This window comes from Bombyx mori, chromosome 21 (genome assembly GCF_030269925.1).
Source record: "Bombyx mori chromosome 21, ASM3026992v2".
Taxonomy (NCBI): Eukaryota; Metazoa; Arthropoda; class Insecta; order Lepidoptera; family Bombycidae; genus Bombyx; species Bombyx mori.
The window spans coordinates 3,560,798-3,579,990 of NC_085127.1; the positions used below are offsets into that span (position 1 = coordinate 3,560,798).

Genomic DNA, 19,193 nt, shown 5'->3' on the forward strand with positions numbered 1-19,193 from the left:
CCGATTACGATTAGAGGCTTTGTGATTGAGTTGAACGATGCTGTTACTTCGATTCATATTTGATTCCTAATAATTATATTGTGTTGTTATAAATTCTTATTTTTTATTGCTTAGACGCGTGGACGGGCTCACGGCCTACTTTGTGTTAAGTGGTTACCGGAGCCCATAGACAACTGCAACGTAGAGCAGCCCACCTTGAGACATAAGTTCTTAAGTCTTTAGTAGATCCATATATTATCAAGTAGTAATATGACTAGCCCTATCTAGAATTTTCTAGAAAGTCAAAAATAGACAGTTTGTTAAACCTTGCACTAAACTCCGAATACGAAGTGAAAACTTTAGGTGTAACATAAAATATAGCATTTAAGTTATTCAGTAGTTCATCTCAAGACCTCATCCGCGCTTAAAGTTGGGAAGTTCTTTGTAAAACAAATAAGGCATTTGAATTCCTTCGCCCAGGCCCACTTCGAATCGTATGCTCAGCCAGTTCGCTTAAGTTACAAAAGTCCTGTTTTTAAAAGACCTCGGTCATTTAAATACGTTGCGAGCTGAACTAAAAATGTACGACTGAATTTTTTCTGAGTTTCGAAATGATATTTTAATCTTTTTTTTTTATTGCTTAGATGGGTGGACGAGCTCACAGCCCACCTGGTGTTAAGTGGTTACTGGAGCCCATAGACATTTACAACGTAAATGCGCCACCCACCTTGAGATATAATTTCTAAGTATAGTTACAACGGCTGCCCCACACTTCAAACCGAAACGCATTATTGCTTCACGGCAGAAATAGGCGGAGTGGTGGTACCTACCCGCGCGGACTCACAAGAGGTCCTACCACCAGTAATATCCGCTTGGTTGGCATACGCGAATGGAAGCTAAGATTTTGTGGTTTAAGATCGAATTTTGCAAAATTATATTTTGTATTTGGGTTGTTTGGATTAAAAAAACATCGATTGTCTTTGAACTAGGTATCCTTAGATGAGATTTCTCCTGTGTTACGGATCCTCGGAATACCATGACGAGAGTTAAAACGAGGTACAGCTACAACAATACCGTGTACTTGTGACAAAGATGCGCACTCCAACCGGTAAACAAATTTGGACATTCACTAATTACTAGACCAATGAGCAATACATTTAACAAAATTATTGAGTTCAATTTATTTATCGTTTTCTATCAGTCCAATATTATATTTAAGTTGTCTCATATATTTTTGTATTTGTTTGAGTTCTTTGAAAAGCGAAGACTTTCAATACGCTCTTCTTTGTTCCTTAAGGAAATCGCCTGGTTTCCGTCTACACTTTGAGGTCGGTAGTCATTTATACCAAAAAATCATGTAAAGAGATTCTGCAAAAAATGATTTCCTGATTCAACTTTCGAAATAAATATCTCTAGCCCATTAAAAATCAAAGCAATTAAAAATATGTAACAATAAATTAACGTCTATCGATGCTATCCACTTACGTATTCAACTCAATTGCCGGCACCTACAATACGTTTTGATGGCGAATACACTGAAGAAAGGGCGCCAACTTACGCGCATGCGCACAAACATATCCCTCAGTACTCCAGTCATCTGGACTCAGTCCGCGCGTAGACGTCTCGGAGGGCGTTCGTGTCGAACTGCGAAGCTCACGAGTGTTCACGCTACGTTCGTAGTTCAAATGGAAATACGGTAGTAAGAAATGCGTTATGTTCGCGTTTGTGCTAATGTTTCTCTCAGTGCTGGACTGTTGTGTGCCGTTGTATCATCACCAGTTCGCGGTTTATGTGCCTAATGGACTGGACAGGGCCCACGAGATCGCGCACAGACATGGTTTCATTAATCACGGAGAGGTGAGTACTCGATGAGGTTTTAAGACTTGCGGAAGCCCATTTTTTATTTAATTGAGAACAAAAAAAATTTTTTTTAATTATATCTACATCACTCATTACTTTTTAACGTATCCACTGAACTGTTATGCCTTACTTCATATTTTTAAACGGTTTCGAATTCCACAACTTTAATTCTTAAGGGCGTAATAATAAATAATTAAAAAATTAATAATAAAGCACATTTTTTCGAAGATCGAAGATTTTGAATATTTTTTGTAATAACGAACTTTTGAAAATAATTTAATGTTAGCGAAGATAAAGAATCGGATGAAGATACGACACTATCTTGTTACTGGCGATTTGTTTAAAGTAAGCAGCGTTGTAATCAATTTAATGCTTGATTTCCCTCTAATATTTGATAGTAAATTTATCCAAAGAAATTCTCTGGAGTTTACACATAATATAATGTCAGTATCCATTTTAGGAGTAAACTCTTGTCTTATGCACAATAATACAACTTATATATATAAATCGAACACAGAATTGTTTTAGACGAAAATTCAGCTATATTATATATTATAACGAATAATTAGAGCAGTAAAAGAAAGGTAAATAATATTATTTCCAATACATATGTTTCAGTGTAATGATTAGTTATACTATGAGTATGTAGAAAATTACAATGTTATTTGACAAGTCACCTGAAGTTTATGAATTTTCTGCATTGTAATTGTTGTTGTGCCTTACTTGATATATCGTATTTATCTACTTGTTAGGAAAAAAAATTAAAATCGTTATAATCCATCACTCCAAGTATTCATAAAATCATTCAAGCCTTTCTTCGATAATAAACTTAATAAATAGATTACTTAAATATCTCTCGAATGTTCCGTAAATAAAAATCCCTATTTGAGTCGTCTATTATCAAAGGTGGCAATCTGTGCATTTGGACAAAAAAATGTTATTGATATGTCAATACAGATTGATTTGAATATAACCGTCTCCTTCAAAGAATACGGTTCAAAACCTGCATTAAATAAAGGTTAATACCTAGTTAACCTGTTATTTATCTAAGATGTCGTTCCGAAGAGTTTTGTGACTGCCAATGGAATACAAAGTCAATAATTCGTTTTTCTGATTTACCAATCATTGTCCAAAAGTCAGATTGCCGGCTTTGATAATAGTCGACTCATTTATGATCAGATAGTGTATGGATCGTAGAACACGTCGAAAAAGAATCTAAAATCTCACCATCCGAACTTTTAAGTGTTTAAATGTGCCGAAATACTGATACCCGAAAAACAGCTTTATATTTGTAACTATACTGAGATCTTAGAACTTATATCTCAAGATGGGTGGCGCATTTACGTTTGTAGATGTCCATGGGCTCCAGTAACCACTTAACACCAGGTGGGCTGTGAGCTCGTCCACCCATCTAAGCAATAAAAACAAAATTACATTACATTTAAAACGTTAAGAAGTTAATTTTACGAATGACAAGGAAAACGTTTGTTTGTACAAATCGTAGAACTTGAAGGGCCACTTCCCTTAAATGAAATTCTTTCTATAAATCCTTTATATTTTCTATACATTTCTCTTGAACCCATATCAGATTGACTCCTTTTAATTTACTCAAAAATACGTATTTAGCTTCGTTGTTTTGATTACCCGATAATTCGTACATTTTTGTTATGAATATTGCATTTGTTTTTTTTTGTTTACTACTTAGGTGTTGTATTCAAAGATCCTTATTGAATCTTTTTAAAATTTTCGTTCCTTTATTGTTAAATCTGTAAGCATAAATTATTTGTTGATTTTTTTTAACTTTTTCTTCGGCTCTTAACGTTTAGAAGTCAATTTTTGGATTCATTACTTAAAAAAAAATGTTATCCTACAAAAGGGTTTTTTTTTTCAAAATACTTTTAAATTAGTACTAGTAACATAAGGCGTGAGTGAACGAATATTGAATATTAAAAAAAACTTTTTATTTTTTTTGTGTTTGAGAATTTACTGGTGGCCCGTTTCCTAATGACTGACTCGGGCAACGCCTAGTATATCGGTTACGATAAATATGATAATGTATGCCATAGTTATCGATTTTTCTTACAACCAATCTAAATATCGATTTGTAGCTTATAGATCAGAGAGTGACACAAGCAACTCTTTATCACGGGTCTTATCACGGGGGTCATTCAACGGATTTTTAATACATATATCAGAAATTTACCGCTAACTAAACCGCGGCACTTATAACACACTATCTATACATATTTAAGTGTTAACAATAGTGTAGAATATGTTAACATTAACATTTATTTTAATATTGTTTAAGGAAATCGAATTCCATCTTATAGACTGAAGGCAAAAACACCCAATCCAAATCAAAAGAATGAATTATGGATTCGTAATTCTATGAAATGGGCATGCATTAATCTCATCGAAATGATTCGATAAAGTTAATGTTATCTATACATATAAATAAAATTGGAATGTCTGTTTGTAATATTGAAAAACGTATGCTTGTATACCTGAAATGGCAGTAAACAAATAAAATAAATAAAATCTTAGTTTACAATTATTTTTGGAGTTTACTCCTTTAGAATCGATTTACATATATAGGCCCGGGGTATGAAAATTATGGGGACCAAAATCGTACTAGCATGTCACACGAAATGCGTTATGCGCCTGATTGGCTCCTGATTGCGTGATGCGTGCGCGCGCCAATCAAAATCGTACTAGCATGTCACACGAAATGCGTTATGCGCCTGATTGGCTCCTGATTGCGTGATGCGTGCGCGCGCCAATCAGGAGCCAACGCGCGGCCGCGTTATTGCAGGTGACGCCGGGCTGCTGCGCCGGCAGTCCGCCACAAAGCCTCGTACTGATCGCGCGTTTCTCTCATTATTGTATTTTCATATATTTGTTAGTCGTTTGTTTTGTGTCTCGTTAATTTGTTAATAATCTGTAGTGTATCGTGTTGTCGTAATATAGAACTATTTCTCGTATTGTTTCGTTTAATTTTTTATATCCAGTAAACTCCAGTCGTGCGTCGGAGCGGACACACACACTTTTTTTTTTAAATCATCTTCATTATACTAGTCTTTAAGTCTTCAAAACCTGTAGGTACCTATTTTTTTATAAAAATATATACGTTCGTAATTTACGCTCAGGAATGATATTAACTATGAAGGAATCACATAGTGTAATATTAATCAAACCCGAGAGTATTCTGATTAATATTAGTCGTAATGTGAGCTAACACGGGTATGTTTTTCATTGCTAAAATGGCGAGCACACTCGATCCGCCAGGTGTTAAGTGATCACCGGAGCCCATAGACATCAACAACGCAAATATCACCACATAACTTGAGACATGAGTCTCAGTTTTCAGTACAACTACTGCCTAGCTCTTCAAATCGAAACGCATTACTGCTTCACGACAGAAATAGATAGTGATGATACCTACCCTTATCAGCTCGCAAGATATCTTACAACTAGTAACATTAGTCTGCTTAATTCTACGGCAAAACCGTCAACGCTCTGATTTCAAGCGTAAGACGGCTATTAAGCTATACAATTAACCAGTCAAGTTAGTGTCAAAGTGAGTGGTGGCATTAAGATTATGATAATTCCGGTAACCACTCAACACCATGTGGTGCGTGAACTCAATTACCTGTTGATGTAACGGAAAAAAAGCTTGTCATCCCAAACGTAAAGCTTGTTCATAAAGGTTTACAAAAACAAGTTCATCCACTAAACGTACTACGAGCGAACTAAAGTAGAAAACGATTTCAACAATTCTAATAATTACATTCAGCATCTTAAATTTGAAAGGAAATTCATTTCGTCTTACTGGGAGTACGTTCTCAAGGTCACTCGCTGGAAAAATCCTTTCCAAATGATATTCCTGTCGAATTGATCCGAAATGATCCGATTAATTCGACTTATCTTGAATAATTTCGTTCCTTAACTAATTCGATTATTGGTTTTCGTAATACGATGTCCTTAGATTTATCAATTAGATTCGGACAAGAACAACTTAGAGAGCATAAAGTTGGTTGTTTAGTAAATAAATGCCCAATCACACACATAGCTAGAGATCAAAAAAATTTTTTTCTTAGTTTACTTAGTTAGTTAGTGGCTAAACTACTCGGTACTCGCCCGAAAAAATAGAACAAAATGGATTGACTTGACTAAATTATTTACTAACCTACTCGAGTAAATTTTTGGTTTTCAGACACATTTAGCTACTAAATTACTCAGTACTCGACTAAAATACTCGCCTAGTCTGAACAAGGCTTAAAATATGCATATAGTTTAAGCAATTCATTATTTGTTATAATAATATTTTTAAGCTGCATGATTTATCTTTGCCGAGAAGCAGACATGCATTGTGGTTTGAAGAGCAGGAAAATTTCTCTTTACTATTTTAAAACTTTAACCACAGGTCTTGAGATTGGCTACGAGTTATTGACAGTGTGATATCGATAGCCTTGGTGATGATCTTACATCAGGTATACCTACAGTTAGTATTCCAATCTATAGAAAAAAATTAAGCCATTCAAATATTACCACAATAGACTTATATGGCCTGTATGAAGATGGATATATGTGAGAAGGATATGAGTAGAGATTATGTATGATAGGCCTAAATGGAAGAAGAGGTTAAATTGTTGTGTTGGTGGTAGAAAGGCAAGAAAAATAATAATTCGAGACGATTTTAGTTTTAAGACTTCTTTAATTAAATATTGGATAAGTCTGAGTGGATAATGATCCAAAGAAAAAGACAAAATACACACGTATATACTATATAGATCAAATCATTGCAAAATCCACTTCCAACTTCGTGACTGATGTTGAGAAAACTCGGACGAGAAATATTCTCGTTAATAATTTGTCTTTATCCTCATCACTTGAGTTTTGCTTCAACGATTCATTTCCGTCCATTTGGAGGAAAATTATCCGATAGCGATCCATTATCTCGGCTATACAGTGACACTAATGCATCGATAGAATCGCTTACACGCTTAATAATAGTGGATATAATAATGATTTTAATATTATTTTTGCTTTCGTGATAAGTGAGAGAGAGATTGAATATAGGAGATCGGAATGATGAATATTGTGTCATATTTCAAAACTGTGGGCTTTATCTAAACATATAAATAAAATTAGAGTGTCTGTTTGTAATATTGAAATAACCGCTTTTTACTACATCCATATGAATACTTATATCGGTACATACACCAAAATAACATTTTTTACAATTTTTGTCTGTCTGTCTGTTTGTCCGGCTAATCTCTGGAACGGCTGGGCCGATTTTGATGAGACTTTCATTAGTAGGTAGCTGATGATATAAGGAGTAACTTAGGCTACTTCTTTAAGATTAGCTTCGCCCCGCGGCGTCACCCGAAATTATTATCGTACCGCGCGCAACATGGCGGGACTCACCTATCAATAATAAAATTTAATGTTTCCGAAGCGAAGCGAGGGCGAGTTAGTTATATGACGCTATAGTGATTAACAAGGGCTTAACACAAATTAATCTTCGATCTTCATGAAATATGGAGGGATTCAACCGCTAAGCTCCAAGACTTGATAAAACAACCTAATAGTTTAAAAATAGAGTTGGCTAATCAATGTTGCGGGTAGATGATGACGATTAATTCTTCGTATGAATCGTCCATAAAATTGGCAGCTACTCCCAGGATTTCATGATATATCAGTCTTACGACCATACACACAATAAGTCGGGCGTCTTATCTATTAAATCATTTCAAATTTTCTTCAATACTTCAAAAATGAAGTCATGTTAGGTATATGATGTTAAATTTACTAAAGTATTTCAAACACCACTCATTTTAACCGTATTTCAATCGCGTGATTAAGCCTTTATACACTTTATATTTCTAACCTCAATTAAGTTTTAACATCAAATTACCTTTATGTTGGGCGCAAACATTTATGGTTATACGGCTCTATGTTTTTACACTACGAGTTAATTGAAAAGCTTTTATGGCATGAAAAGTTGTTTTGTTTACCGAATATAAGAATTTACATAAAGCCACGACGAGGATGTTGTAAATGAAGTTATAGAAAATAGCGTATACAACTTTTCTCCAATCTATTCAAGCTGCTAATTAATTTTTAGGTGCTAACACTAGAATTATTCGGAGTGGTTCATGCTTCGTTCGCGGTTGTGCAAATCATTAATTACCCTGCTTATTTTTATCGCGAAGCAGGAATGAAGTATCGGTTTCATGATTGGGAGAACTGTTACAGTATTGAGATTTAGATTACCAAATATCTGTTGATATTGAAACAGTGGAACACGTAAAATAAAATTATTTTTAGTACTTACTAAAAAAGTTTGAAACAATTCAGTCTGTTCTTGTTTAAATCAAGACTAGAATTTAATTATGTAGGGCAGTAGCGAACGAAAAAGTAAGTAAGGCGGAATTGCTTACTTATTTCCCAGGTAGGTTACTTTATGCGTGCGAAACTTAGCTTGGAATACAAATGTGGGAGTAGGACCTTAATGTAGACGTTACTTAGAGCTTTAACATCAGGGACTTACGTGCTAAAAACAAAATTAATATCGAGGCTCGTTGGTTCTGAGTATCTGAAAATTAATTAATCAGAGTATCTGAAGATTAATCAAGAGAGCGGTTTTTTTGAGCAGATGTCTTGCCTTCCCTATAATCTTTTATCTGTTTCTCCAGTTAAATTTACTAATAAACCCTTGTTTCACTTTAAATTCTAAAGGGTTGAAAGTTTTTGTCTCCTCTTAAATTGCTTTCTTTCCCATTAATCTGTGTCCTTCTCAGGGACATTCCAATGTGGGTTGGAACGTATTTATGGCATTGTATGTATGAAACTTTAATACTATGAGTTCGAAGAATCAGGTTGGCTGCTTTGACTTTCTTGCTAATGTAATATTGTTATTATTCATCTGGATTTAATCTGCAACTATTGCTCATCCATTAGTGTTTTAAAGTATTTTTCTTCTGATTCTTATCTCAAGCTTTGTCCGAATTTATTGATATAAGCTTGTTTCTTTAGTCCATACGGATATATGTGATCATTCTGCTTTTTCTAGACTAAAGCTGAATTCCAGGTGAATTCTGGACATAAAGAAAGGAAAAAAAAGGAATAATAATTAACAGCTTTTTGGCGACCTGTCCTAGCATTGGGTTGACAATTAAACTCCCTTTGTTCTGAAAATAAATTTTAATCGTAAATACAGAAAGAGTTCTAAATTTCGTATATTCTGTAGACAGAATCTGTATACTTTCTTCGGATGGAAGTTCTTGTATCAGGACACATCTACGGAGCTTTTCACTTTGAAACTTTAGAAGTTCTGAGACTGCTCGAGGATTGCAACATGCATCCAAACAACGACAGTAGCAAAAGATAAAGTTAAGATGTTCTTAAAATCCTGTCGGAAAGCTTCTGTTGAGTTCTTTTTAATACCATAACTGTTGCTGATTTCGCTAATAAGTAGATGAATCAGTATGGTCTTTTATTTTTATGTCGTTTCTATTTTATTTTTTATGGCTTAGATGGGTGGACGAGCTCACAGCCCACCTGGTGTTAAGTGGTTACTGGAGCCCATAGACATCTACAACGTAAATGCGCCACCCATCTTGAGATGTAAGTTGTAAAGTCTCAAGTAAAGTTACAGCGGCTGCCCTACCCTTCAAACCGAAACGGATTACTGTTTCACGGCAGAAATAGGCAGGGTGGTGGTACCTACCCGCGCGGACTCACAAGAGGTCCTACCACCAGTAAACGTACCATCGTACCATCAGTATTCAGAATTAGTAATTCCATGAGTTGATTTGTCTCACACGATCTTATTTCCTCGTCGTGGGCGTAGTTCATGAACGTATTGCCGAGAAAAGTTGATATCCACGGGATTAGAACCCTGGCATAGCTACATTGCCCGATGCCGTTACTGGTGGTAGGACCTCTTGTGAGTCCGCACGGGTAGGTACCACCCACCCTGCCTATTTCTCCCGAGAAGCAGTAATGTGTTTCTGTTTGAAGGGTGGGGCAGCCGTTGTAACTATACTGAGACCTTAGAACTCATATCGCAAGGTGGGTGGCGCATTTACGCGTCGATGTCTATGGACTCCAGTAACCACTTAACACTAGGTGGGCTGTGAGCTCGTCCATCCATCTAAGCAAACGAAAAATGCCAGTACGCCGCTTTTCTTATTCTTTAAACCAGGACATCAGATTAGAACACATTACAAAAATTAAACCAATGGTTTTAATTTATTTAATAGAGAGCAGAGCATGGCCAAAATACAATCTTTACTACTAATTACTACTATTGCTACTAATATTATAAATGGGAAATTAAGTGTGTTTGTTTGTTTGTTTTTTCCATCTTTTAAGTCGAAAAAAGCAATGCATTGATTTTTTTAAAGTTATTTTTTTTAGGTCAGGAGCATGTCTATGCTTTTTATCTCTAATATTAAATCTAATTCCTACGGCAAACCACACTGACGCTTTTGAACGAACCACACCACGCAGGCGAAGCTGCCGGTGACAGCTAGTAATCTACATATTATATCTCTTAATGCCGTAAATCCGTGCATTAAGAAATATAATGACTCGCAAAAACTGGCATTCATTGACTCGGGTTATCTCAACATATTTGTCTTGCTTGTCCCAATACAGAGCTGGTCTGAGAAAAAAATTGAATTAGACAAAGTCGGTGGGGTAGGACCTCTTGTGAGTCCGTCTGGGTAGGTACTACCGCCCTGCCTATTTCTGCCGTGAAGCAGTAATGCGTTTCGGTTTGAAGGGTGGGGCAGCCGTTGTAACGATACTTGAGACCTTAGAACTTATATATCAAGGTGGGTGGCGCATTTACGTCGTAAATGTCTATGGGCTCCAGTAACCACTTAACACCAGGTGGGCTGTGAGCTCGTCCACCCATCTAAGTAATAAAATAAAATAAAACTTTACACTGGTGGTGGCCGAATTTCAGCTATAGTTTGACAGGAGACCAGTTGAGTTCAGAGGATAAATTTTATATTATTACTAGCTGATCTGGCAAACATTGTTTTGCCTTAAATAAGATTTCTAGGGAATTTCTAGTGTAGTAAAAAAAACTAACTTATTGTAAGTGTGTAAGGATGTGGTAAATGAGTGAAAGAGGTATGTAGTGCTGTGAACGATGAGGGAATATATAATAAAAATAACAAAACCTCATTCAACCACATAATACCTCATTATAAAATAAAATATGTCCAAATAAAAAAAATATATGTTAGGGGTGGACAACCCTAATCACTTAGGGGTATGAAAAATAGATAGTAGCTGATTCTCAGGCTTACTGAATATGCATAAAAAAATTAATGAGAATCGGTCAAGCGGTTTCGGAGGAGTATGGGAACGAACATTGTGACACGAGAATTTTATATATTAGATAATATTATCGATCTTACGCGACACCAATTTAATAAAGACATCGAACGAAAATAACAAACGTAATCCGCAATAATTCACTGTACCAATCCCCCTACATTTCGGATTTGGGATAAAAAAAAAAAAAAAAAACTTTTCACTAACATCACTAAGTTCATAAGTACCGAATTACTTAGCGAACTCCGGGAAAAGTGTCCGAGAGTTTCCTGACAATTTATGTCCATTCGTATGACGGCTTAGCGTTCACGGAACTACTTCGGGAGGCTAGTGACTGCATCGCGACAGTTATAGGCAAAAGGGACCTTTTTCTGGGGAATCCGTAGGCAAAAGGGACCTACTCTTGTGCTTTCGGGCTTATAATACATCGCACTACCAGTAAATGCCAGTTGACGATCACGGTAAGCTGGTTTAATACTCAGAGAACACTGCCATTTTATTTATTTATTTTTATAGCTTAATTGTTTGGACGAGCTCACGGTCCACCTCGTGTTAAGTGGTAACCGGAGCCCATAGAAATCTACAACGTTTATGCCACCCACCTCGACACATGAGTTGTAAGGTCTCAGTTTTAACAGTACAACGGCTGCCCCAGCCTTCAAACCGAAACACATTACTGCTTCACGCTTCAATCCTCCAGCAGATACCTTAGTCGCCTTTTATGACACCCACGTGAAGAGTTCGGGGTGTTGCTATTCTAAGCTGTCGTCGTATATTGCAAAGGCTGTAGTAAGAACATACATTTTTTTTATTGCTTAGATGAGTGGACAAGCTCAAAGACAACCTGGTGTTAAGTGGTTACTGGAGCCCATAGAAATCTACAATGTAAATGCGCCTCCCACCTTGAGATATAACTTCTAAGGTCTCAGTATGGTTACAACCCTTCAAATCAAAACGCATTACTGCTTTACGGCAGAAATAGGCAGGACAGTGGTACCGCACAGGTGTGCGGACACATAAGAGGTCCTACGACCAGTAATTATTAAATAAGTTATTCCTCCACCCTGGAAGTCAATCGTGAACATTGGTTAAGTACGTATTTTATTAGAAAAATTGATACCCGCCAGTGGGATTCGAACACCGGTGCATCGCTAGATACGAATGCACCGGACGTCTTATCGTTTCGGCCACGACGACTTCGAATTAAAACTACAACTATAGATCCCTGGTTGGATGTTGCAGTATTAACTTGTGGAGTTCGGCATCGCGTATCCGAACTGTATAAACCTAGAAAACGGGTATTCCACGTTTCGCTCACAACACCCCTCTAACCACAATTCGTGGATTGTAAAACAGTTACAATCTATTTATCCATTCATGCAGTCTGCGAAGCACGAGAAGGAGGACGTAAAAAGTGCTGAGTCGTAAAATGTTTACGATTGTCGTGTGAAATTAGAGGCTGTTTTTTATTGAGTCGCGAAAGTATGCAGAAGCTTACTAAAATATGTAGGTAAATGTCTTTGTTATATTATTAACACTTTCGAGTGAATTTAGATAATGTTCTAATTAAAATTTTAAATAATAAATAAAAAAAAGAACAATGATTTAGATTTTATGTATAATACTTATCTATATTTTCACGAATTTCATTGGTTTTTTTTCCCTTGAGAGGCTATTTCAGTGTAACCTAGTAGGTGAGCTCACGGGGCTCAAACCTGACGACGTTGCTAACACGAACCCTAGCAAGAGCCGTGCTTGGCAGAATCTACCACCGGATCGGAAACGCGACCCACTGAGAAGATCCAGCGAGAAATTCAGTGGCCTGTGTCTGTGGATTAATTTACTTGTCGAGCCCTTCGTCGCAGGCGACGGGTCCGATGAGAACGATGACCGGTGCTTGAGGTACCTAAAAGCACCGTTAGTGGATCGGGAGGATCCGAAATGACGTGTTTTGGGCGACGTCGACTGTTTTCCATTCTGTCCGCAGGATCGGGTATGTTCCATTGGGGAAACCGTTCTATGATAGAACTGAGACTTCGAACTCATGTCTTAAGGGTCAGATTTTTTTATTATAAATTCCAAATATGTAGAAATATTGTCGGCAAAATATCAATAAAAGTATCATGCGAAAATATCATTTTATATACACGCAAATAAATTCGCTAATCATGTTTGTAGTAAGCATAAGTAAGTATCAGGATTATAAGTATAATAAGTCAGTATCGGGACTTCTGACGAACGAATCTTGGCCAGCTTGTTCACGATTGACTTCCACGGTTTGCGTAATTACTGGTGGTAGGACCTCTTGTGAGTCCGCACGGGTAGGTACCACCGCCCCGACTATTTCTGCCGTGAAGCAATAATGCGTTTCGGTTTGAAGGGTGGTGGCAGCCGTTGTAAGTATACTAAGACCTTAGAACTTATATCTCAAGGTGTGTGGCGCATTTACGTTGTAGATGTCTATGGGCTCCAGTAACCGCTTAGCACAAGATGGGCTGTGAGCTCGTCCACACATCTAGGCAATAAAAAAAAAGGTAATGCAGGTCTGTTATATCAACTAAGAATCATCCTTATTAAGATGTACTGATAAAAAAAGGAAATTTCATGTTTCGCTTTATTTATATTTGAAAGAGAGCTCTGAATGTCTTGGGTATTTTTTTCTTAGAGGTAATAAAAATAATTAAAAAATTTAAAACGTACACGTATTCTTTTAAAGCATTTTCTTTCATGTCACGACATGTGCGCTGAATTATGCAAACTAAAAAGAATATAATCTTCGTGTAAAATTAATGTAATGTACATTTGCAGCATATCAAAGTTGGACTGATCATTAATTTAGTTTATACGCTGTGAAGGCTTCGTAGCATTAAGGAAAAGAGGTTTTAAATCCTTTGACATATACAAAAAATTCTAAGTAAATACGAATCAAAGGCGTGTTCACGAACTATTTTAATGATCAAGGAAGACCTTCCTGCAATTAAAATGAAGCTACTAGTCTAGAAAGTACTGTGTGCTACTATTGATGGTAAGGCGTGAGCCTTCACGGGTAGGAACCACAATCCTGCCTATTTCTGCTATGAAGCAGTCATGCGTTCCGATTTAGGGTTGCACACCAGTTATACAATATTGTTAAGCGCTGGGGTTCGGGATAAATAAAATTTCATCAAAGTAAAACTTAAAAACTGTATTCAACACTTACTTAAACACTTTAAAACACTCAATTCGCTTGTTCCGCTTCGCTTCAGGTGATCCGTTCGCTGTTTCGCTTCGAGTAGTTCCGATTACTGACTGACTGCGCGCCATCCCTACAACGCTTTTATAGCCGATACCTCATTCCTGGAATTATCGAGAATATTCCACACATCTCTAGTCGTAGTTCCCGCTATCTGACAGTAGATGGCGTTGTAATTCTCGAGCATTCTGGATTTTTCGATATTCGTTCGACTATTCGGCGATAGATGGCGTTACTCTTACCGGCGTAACAATACTTTTAAGTTAAAGACCCTTAACAATGAAAATGTACATACATACATGACAATGGAACAAACGTAGCCTATAGGCATAGCAAGGGTTCAAGTTGGAGTTAAAAGATTACCGGTGCATGGGCTCTGGTGAACGGCGAGTTCGATGACCTGAGCCGAGGATTTCCAACATTTTAAAAAACAGCTTTACTAAAATGGACCTTCTGAACAAAAACCAATTAAAGCCATTCGGAGACTATATTACCACTTCAGACGGTTCTAGCTTCAAGAAGAAGAAATTTTGAAGGCCAGTTTATCGTGCATCTTCCCTCAATTGTGACTGTGATGCTCTATCCATCTAAAAGGCGCTTTTAGAATCCTTTGGGGATTTCTGATCTCGAGGCTCATATCGATGGCTATCAGCTTTGCTCTTCTCGGCTTAGGCCCAATAATGAGTTAGGTACATAAGAAGGTCAACAGCTCAACGTTTATGACAGAGCCTGTCAATTATTGAGCAACCAGTTGTCTTTAATGTAATCTAAGAGCTGAGTCCTAATCACCGATTCCATCATCTTAGACAGAAAGGATGCTATCAAGATAGGCCTATAAGTTGAGGTGTCTGAAAGATCCCCCTTTTTGGAGAGATTGTGGTAATAAATTTTTCATCGATTTTTTGCTGGTGGTAGGACATGTTGTGAGTCCGCACGGGTAGGTACCACCGCCCTGCCTATTTCTGCCGCGAAGTAGTAATGCGTTTCGGTTTCGTTGAAGGGTGGGGCAGCCGTTGTAACTATACTGAGACCTTAGCAATTATACCTCAAGGTAGGTGGCGGAATTTCCGTTGTCGATGTCTATGGGATCCGATAACCGCTTAACACAGGGTGGGCTGTGAGCTCGCCCACCCACCGAAGCAATAAATAAAAAATCACTGGTCTTTCATGAAGACGGCAATCAAATACTATCGATAGGTACTCTAAGGTAATCTTATAACTTAACCTAATCTGTGATTACCAGGCGTTGTTACCTAATAAAAAAATCCCTAATAGAACACACAAAACAACATATTGTATTTTGTTTAGTGCGGAAAAAGGACCCTGAACACATAGATTACACCCTTAGCGTATCTTTAGGGCTGTAAATACAGTTTAAGGGTTGTTCGAGCAGCTATCCATTTTGTGTTCGGCTACAACGTTTAAATAAACATGTTGTATACAAGGGTGGCGAGGCGATAACCTTGCTAACTTTGCCAAATGTATTATTTTGTTCACCTATATACTAGCTACATAGAAGATTCTTATAATTCACAGTCAGAATTAATGAAACACGTCACATTATTTTCCACTTTGTGCAGAATAACAAAAGTATTCTTTTAATTTATTTATTTTATACTAGCGACCCGCCCTCGCTTCGCTTCGGAAACATTAAAACACACATGAAACCAAAAAATAATAATAAAAAAAAAAAAAAAAAGTAGCCTATGTTCATCAGGGACAATGTCGGCTTCTAATGGAAAAAGAATTTTTCAAATCGGTCCAGTAGTTTCGGAGCCTATTCGAAACAAACAAACAAACAAATCTTTCCTCTTTATAATATTAGTATAGATATAGATTTGGAGCATTTTATATCGCTATAATTATTTGGGGCTTGCTGAATGGAAATTTTTTTTTAGACATTTCCATAACTTCAAGTTCAAGGATGAGTAGACGGTCAACGCTCTCGCGGCCGATCGTCCACAAGGTGGACAGACTTGGTTAAGTTACCTACGAAGTGTTCCCTTACTGAGTGTACACCTACCGCCACAAATAGAGAAAGATGGAGAAGTCTCTCAAAAGCCGCAACCAAACATTAAGACTCACGTAACCACGACCACTCCGCCAGGAGTGAACGACTGAGAAGAAGAAGAAGAAGAATGAAAATTGATGTTTGAGTAAAACTCACGTTTCACATAATCTAATATATAAAATTCTCGTGTTACAATGTTCGTTCCCATACTCCTCCGAAACCGCTTGACCGATTCTCATGAAATTTTTTATGCATATTCAGTAAGCCTGAGAATCGGCTACTATCTATTTTTCATACCCCTAAGTGATTAGGGTTGTCCACCCCTAACATATTTTTTTTATTTGGACATTTTTTTTTGTTATAATGAGCTGGTATTATGTGGTTGAATGAGGTTTTGTTATTTTTATTATATATTCTCTCATCGTTCACAGCACTACATACCTCTTTCACTCATTTACCACATCCTTACACACTTACAATAAATTAGTTTTTTTTTCTACACTACAAATTCCCTAGAAATCTTATATATGGCAAAACAATGTTTGCCGGGTCAGCTAGTAATAATATAAAGCTGATATTTTTAAAGGTTAAAAGGCCAGAGGCATACTCGTGTCGAGCGATACGATTGGATGTTCAAATTACGTACGTAGGTATCTAAAGTCGTAATGACGTGCTTGACACGTGTTCAAATGCGCATGTCATTAAAATTAAATCTTGAAATTGTATACGTTATTTCTGGTGGTAGGGCGTGTTCTCATGCACGGGTAAGTAAGTAGGTCTGCCGGGAAGCGGTCAGGTAATTCGGTTTTGAAGGGCTAAACAGCTGTCATGTAAAAACGAATGAGACAAATACGCCATCGGCAATCGATACTAAAAATATCGATAAATTAATGCTGTAAATTTCCTCGCACTAAGCAAACAATTTGGGTTAAGCTCCGGTTAGTTTTTCAATTACTTTGTGTTCGTTCTGAGATGCGCGTATTACATAAATCACGCAGCAAACTCCATTTTTCACGTATGCCCTGACTAAATCGATGCAAACTCACACGTCCATGTTTATCGTTACGACATTAAAGTCGTCGTGGCCTAAAGGATAAGACGTCCGGTGCATTCGTGTTGAGCGATACACCGGTGTTCGAATCTCAGGCGGGTACCAATTTTTACGTACTCAACAACTGTTCACGATTGACTTCCACGGTGAAGGAATAATATCGTGTAATAAAAATCAAACCCGCAAAATTATATTTTGCGTAATTACTGGTGGTAGGACCTCTTGGGAGTCCGCGCGGGTAGGTACCATCACTCTGCCTATTTCTGCCGTGAGCGGTAATGCGTTTCGGTTTGAAGGGTGGGGCAGCCGTTGTAACTAAACTTGAAACGTTAGAGCTTATATTTCAAAGCGGGTGGCGCATTTACGTTGTAGATGTCTATGAGCTCCAGGAACCACTTAGAACCAGGTGAGCTGTGAGCTCGTCCACTTATCTAAGCAATAAAAAAAAATTTGTCTGGCTAAAGAATAATAGCATTGCTTCAGACAGCTACGTCAGTTCGGGTTGAAAATTAATAGACGTTGGAGAAAACGTATGTGTTAAGTGAAATCGATGAGCTCTCGTCCCCTGAGGCTGGTAGCAATCCATCAATTAAGTATTCGTTCTTTAATTTTCAAAGGCAGTTTCTGTCGCACCAAGAAAAATCAAGACCCCGTTCGATAGTCACTGATTTCCATCACATGTAATCAAAATTATGCAAAAGATACTAAAAAGATTAGTAAGGAATTTCTTGAAAAATAAGAAGGGTTAAAGTATGAAATTATATGAATATTATATACGAATATACGTACCATCCGGCTTTGGAATGAGCTCCCCTCTACGGTGTTTCCCGTGCGCTATGACATGTCCTTCTTCAAACGAGGCTCATGGAGAGTATTAACGGTAAGCAGAGGCTTGACTCTGCCCCTGGCATTGCTGATGTCTATGGGCGACGGTAACCGCTCATCATTAGGCAGACCGTATGCGCGTCAGCCTACAAGGGCAATAAAAAAATATATTTTATAACCACTTAGCACCAGCTATACCGAATACTCGTTGGCCATGATTAGGGATTTTTTTTCTGCTTATTTGCAGAAATTTTACCAACGTTTTAATTCTATTCGAGATCCTTTTTAGTTTCGTAATTCTCTGTTTCACAATCAATACAATCAGAACTTTACAACGCTGTCATAATTTTGCCCGCATCGAACTAAACCGCCAGATGGCATTCTAAGCTCAGCTCGTAGAAATTTCCAGAAACTTCCAATGCTTTGTTTTAGTTCGTTCGTTGATCAGAAATAAGCCTTATGCGCTGAAGAATTACGGATCATTTTCCTAATTCGTTGATTTAATTGAACGCAGTACTCCATTAATTAGTACCGTAGTAGTAAAAGCTTTGTTCGTTTCGGTTTTGGATTTAAGAATTTGTTATATGTATTTCCCGTAACACGTTTTATAGTCCATAAGACGCGAATAATAAATTATTCACAAAAGTGGTCAATTAATTAAAAACGAAAAGTCGCCGTGGCCTAAGCGATAAGACGTCCGGTGCATTCGTGTTGAAGAGATGCACCGGTGTTCGAATCTCAGGCGGGTACCAATTTTTCTAATGAAATACGTACTCAACAATTGTTCACGATTGACTTCCACGGTGAAGGAATAACATCGTGTGATAAAAATCAAACCCGCAAAATTATAATTTGCGTAATTACTGGTGGTAGGACCTCTT

General features: G+C 37.2%; 1 protein-coding gene across 1 annotated transcript in view; it reads left to right on the forward strand.

The window, feature by feature from the left end:
- The first annotated feature begins 1,584 nt into the window (after positions 1 to 1,584).
- LOC101742208 (furin-like protease 2) overlaps positions 1,585 to 19,193 on the forward strand; it is a 39,112-nt gene continuing 21,503 nt past the window's right edge. The window contains exon 1 of the mRNA XM_004926699.5: positions 1,585 to 1,836. Within this exon, the coding sequence (XP_004926756.2) occupies positions 1,693 to 1,836 (144 nt within the window). The 5' untranslated portion in view covers positions 1,585 to 1,692. The remainder of the gene's footprint in view (positions 1,837 to 19,193) is intronic.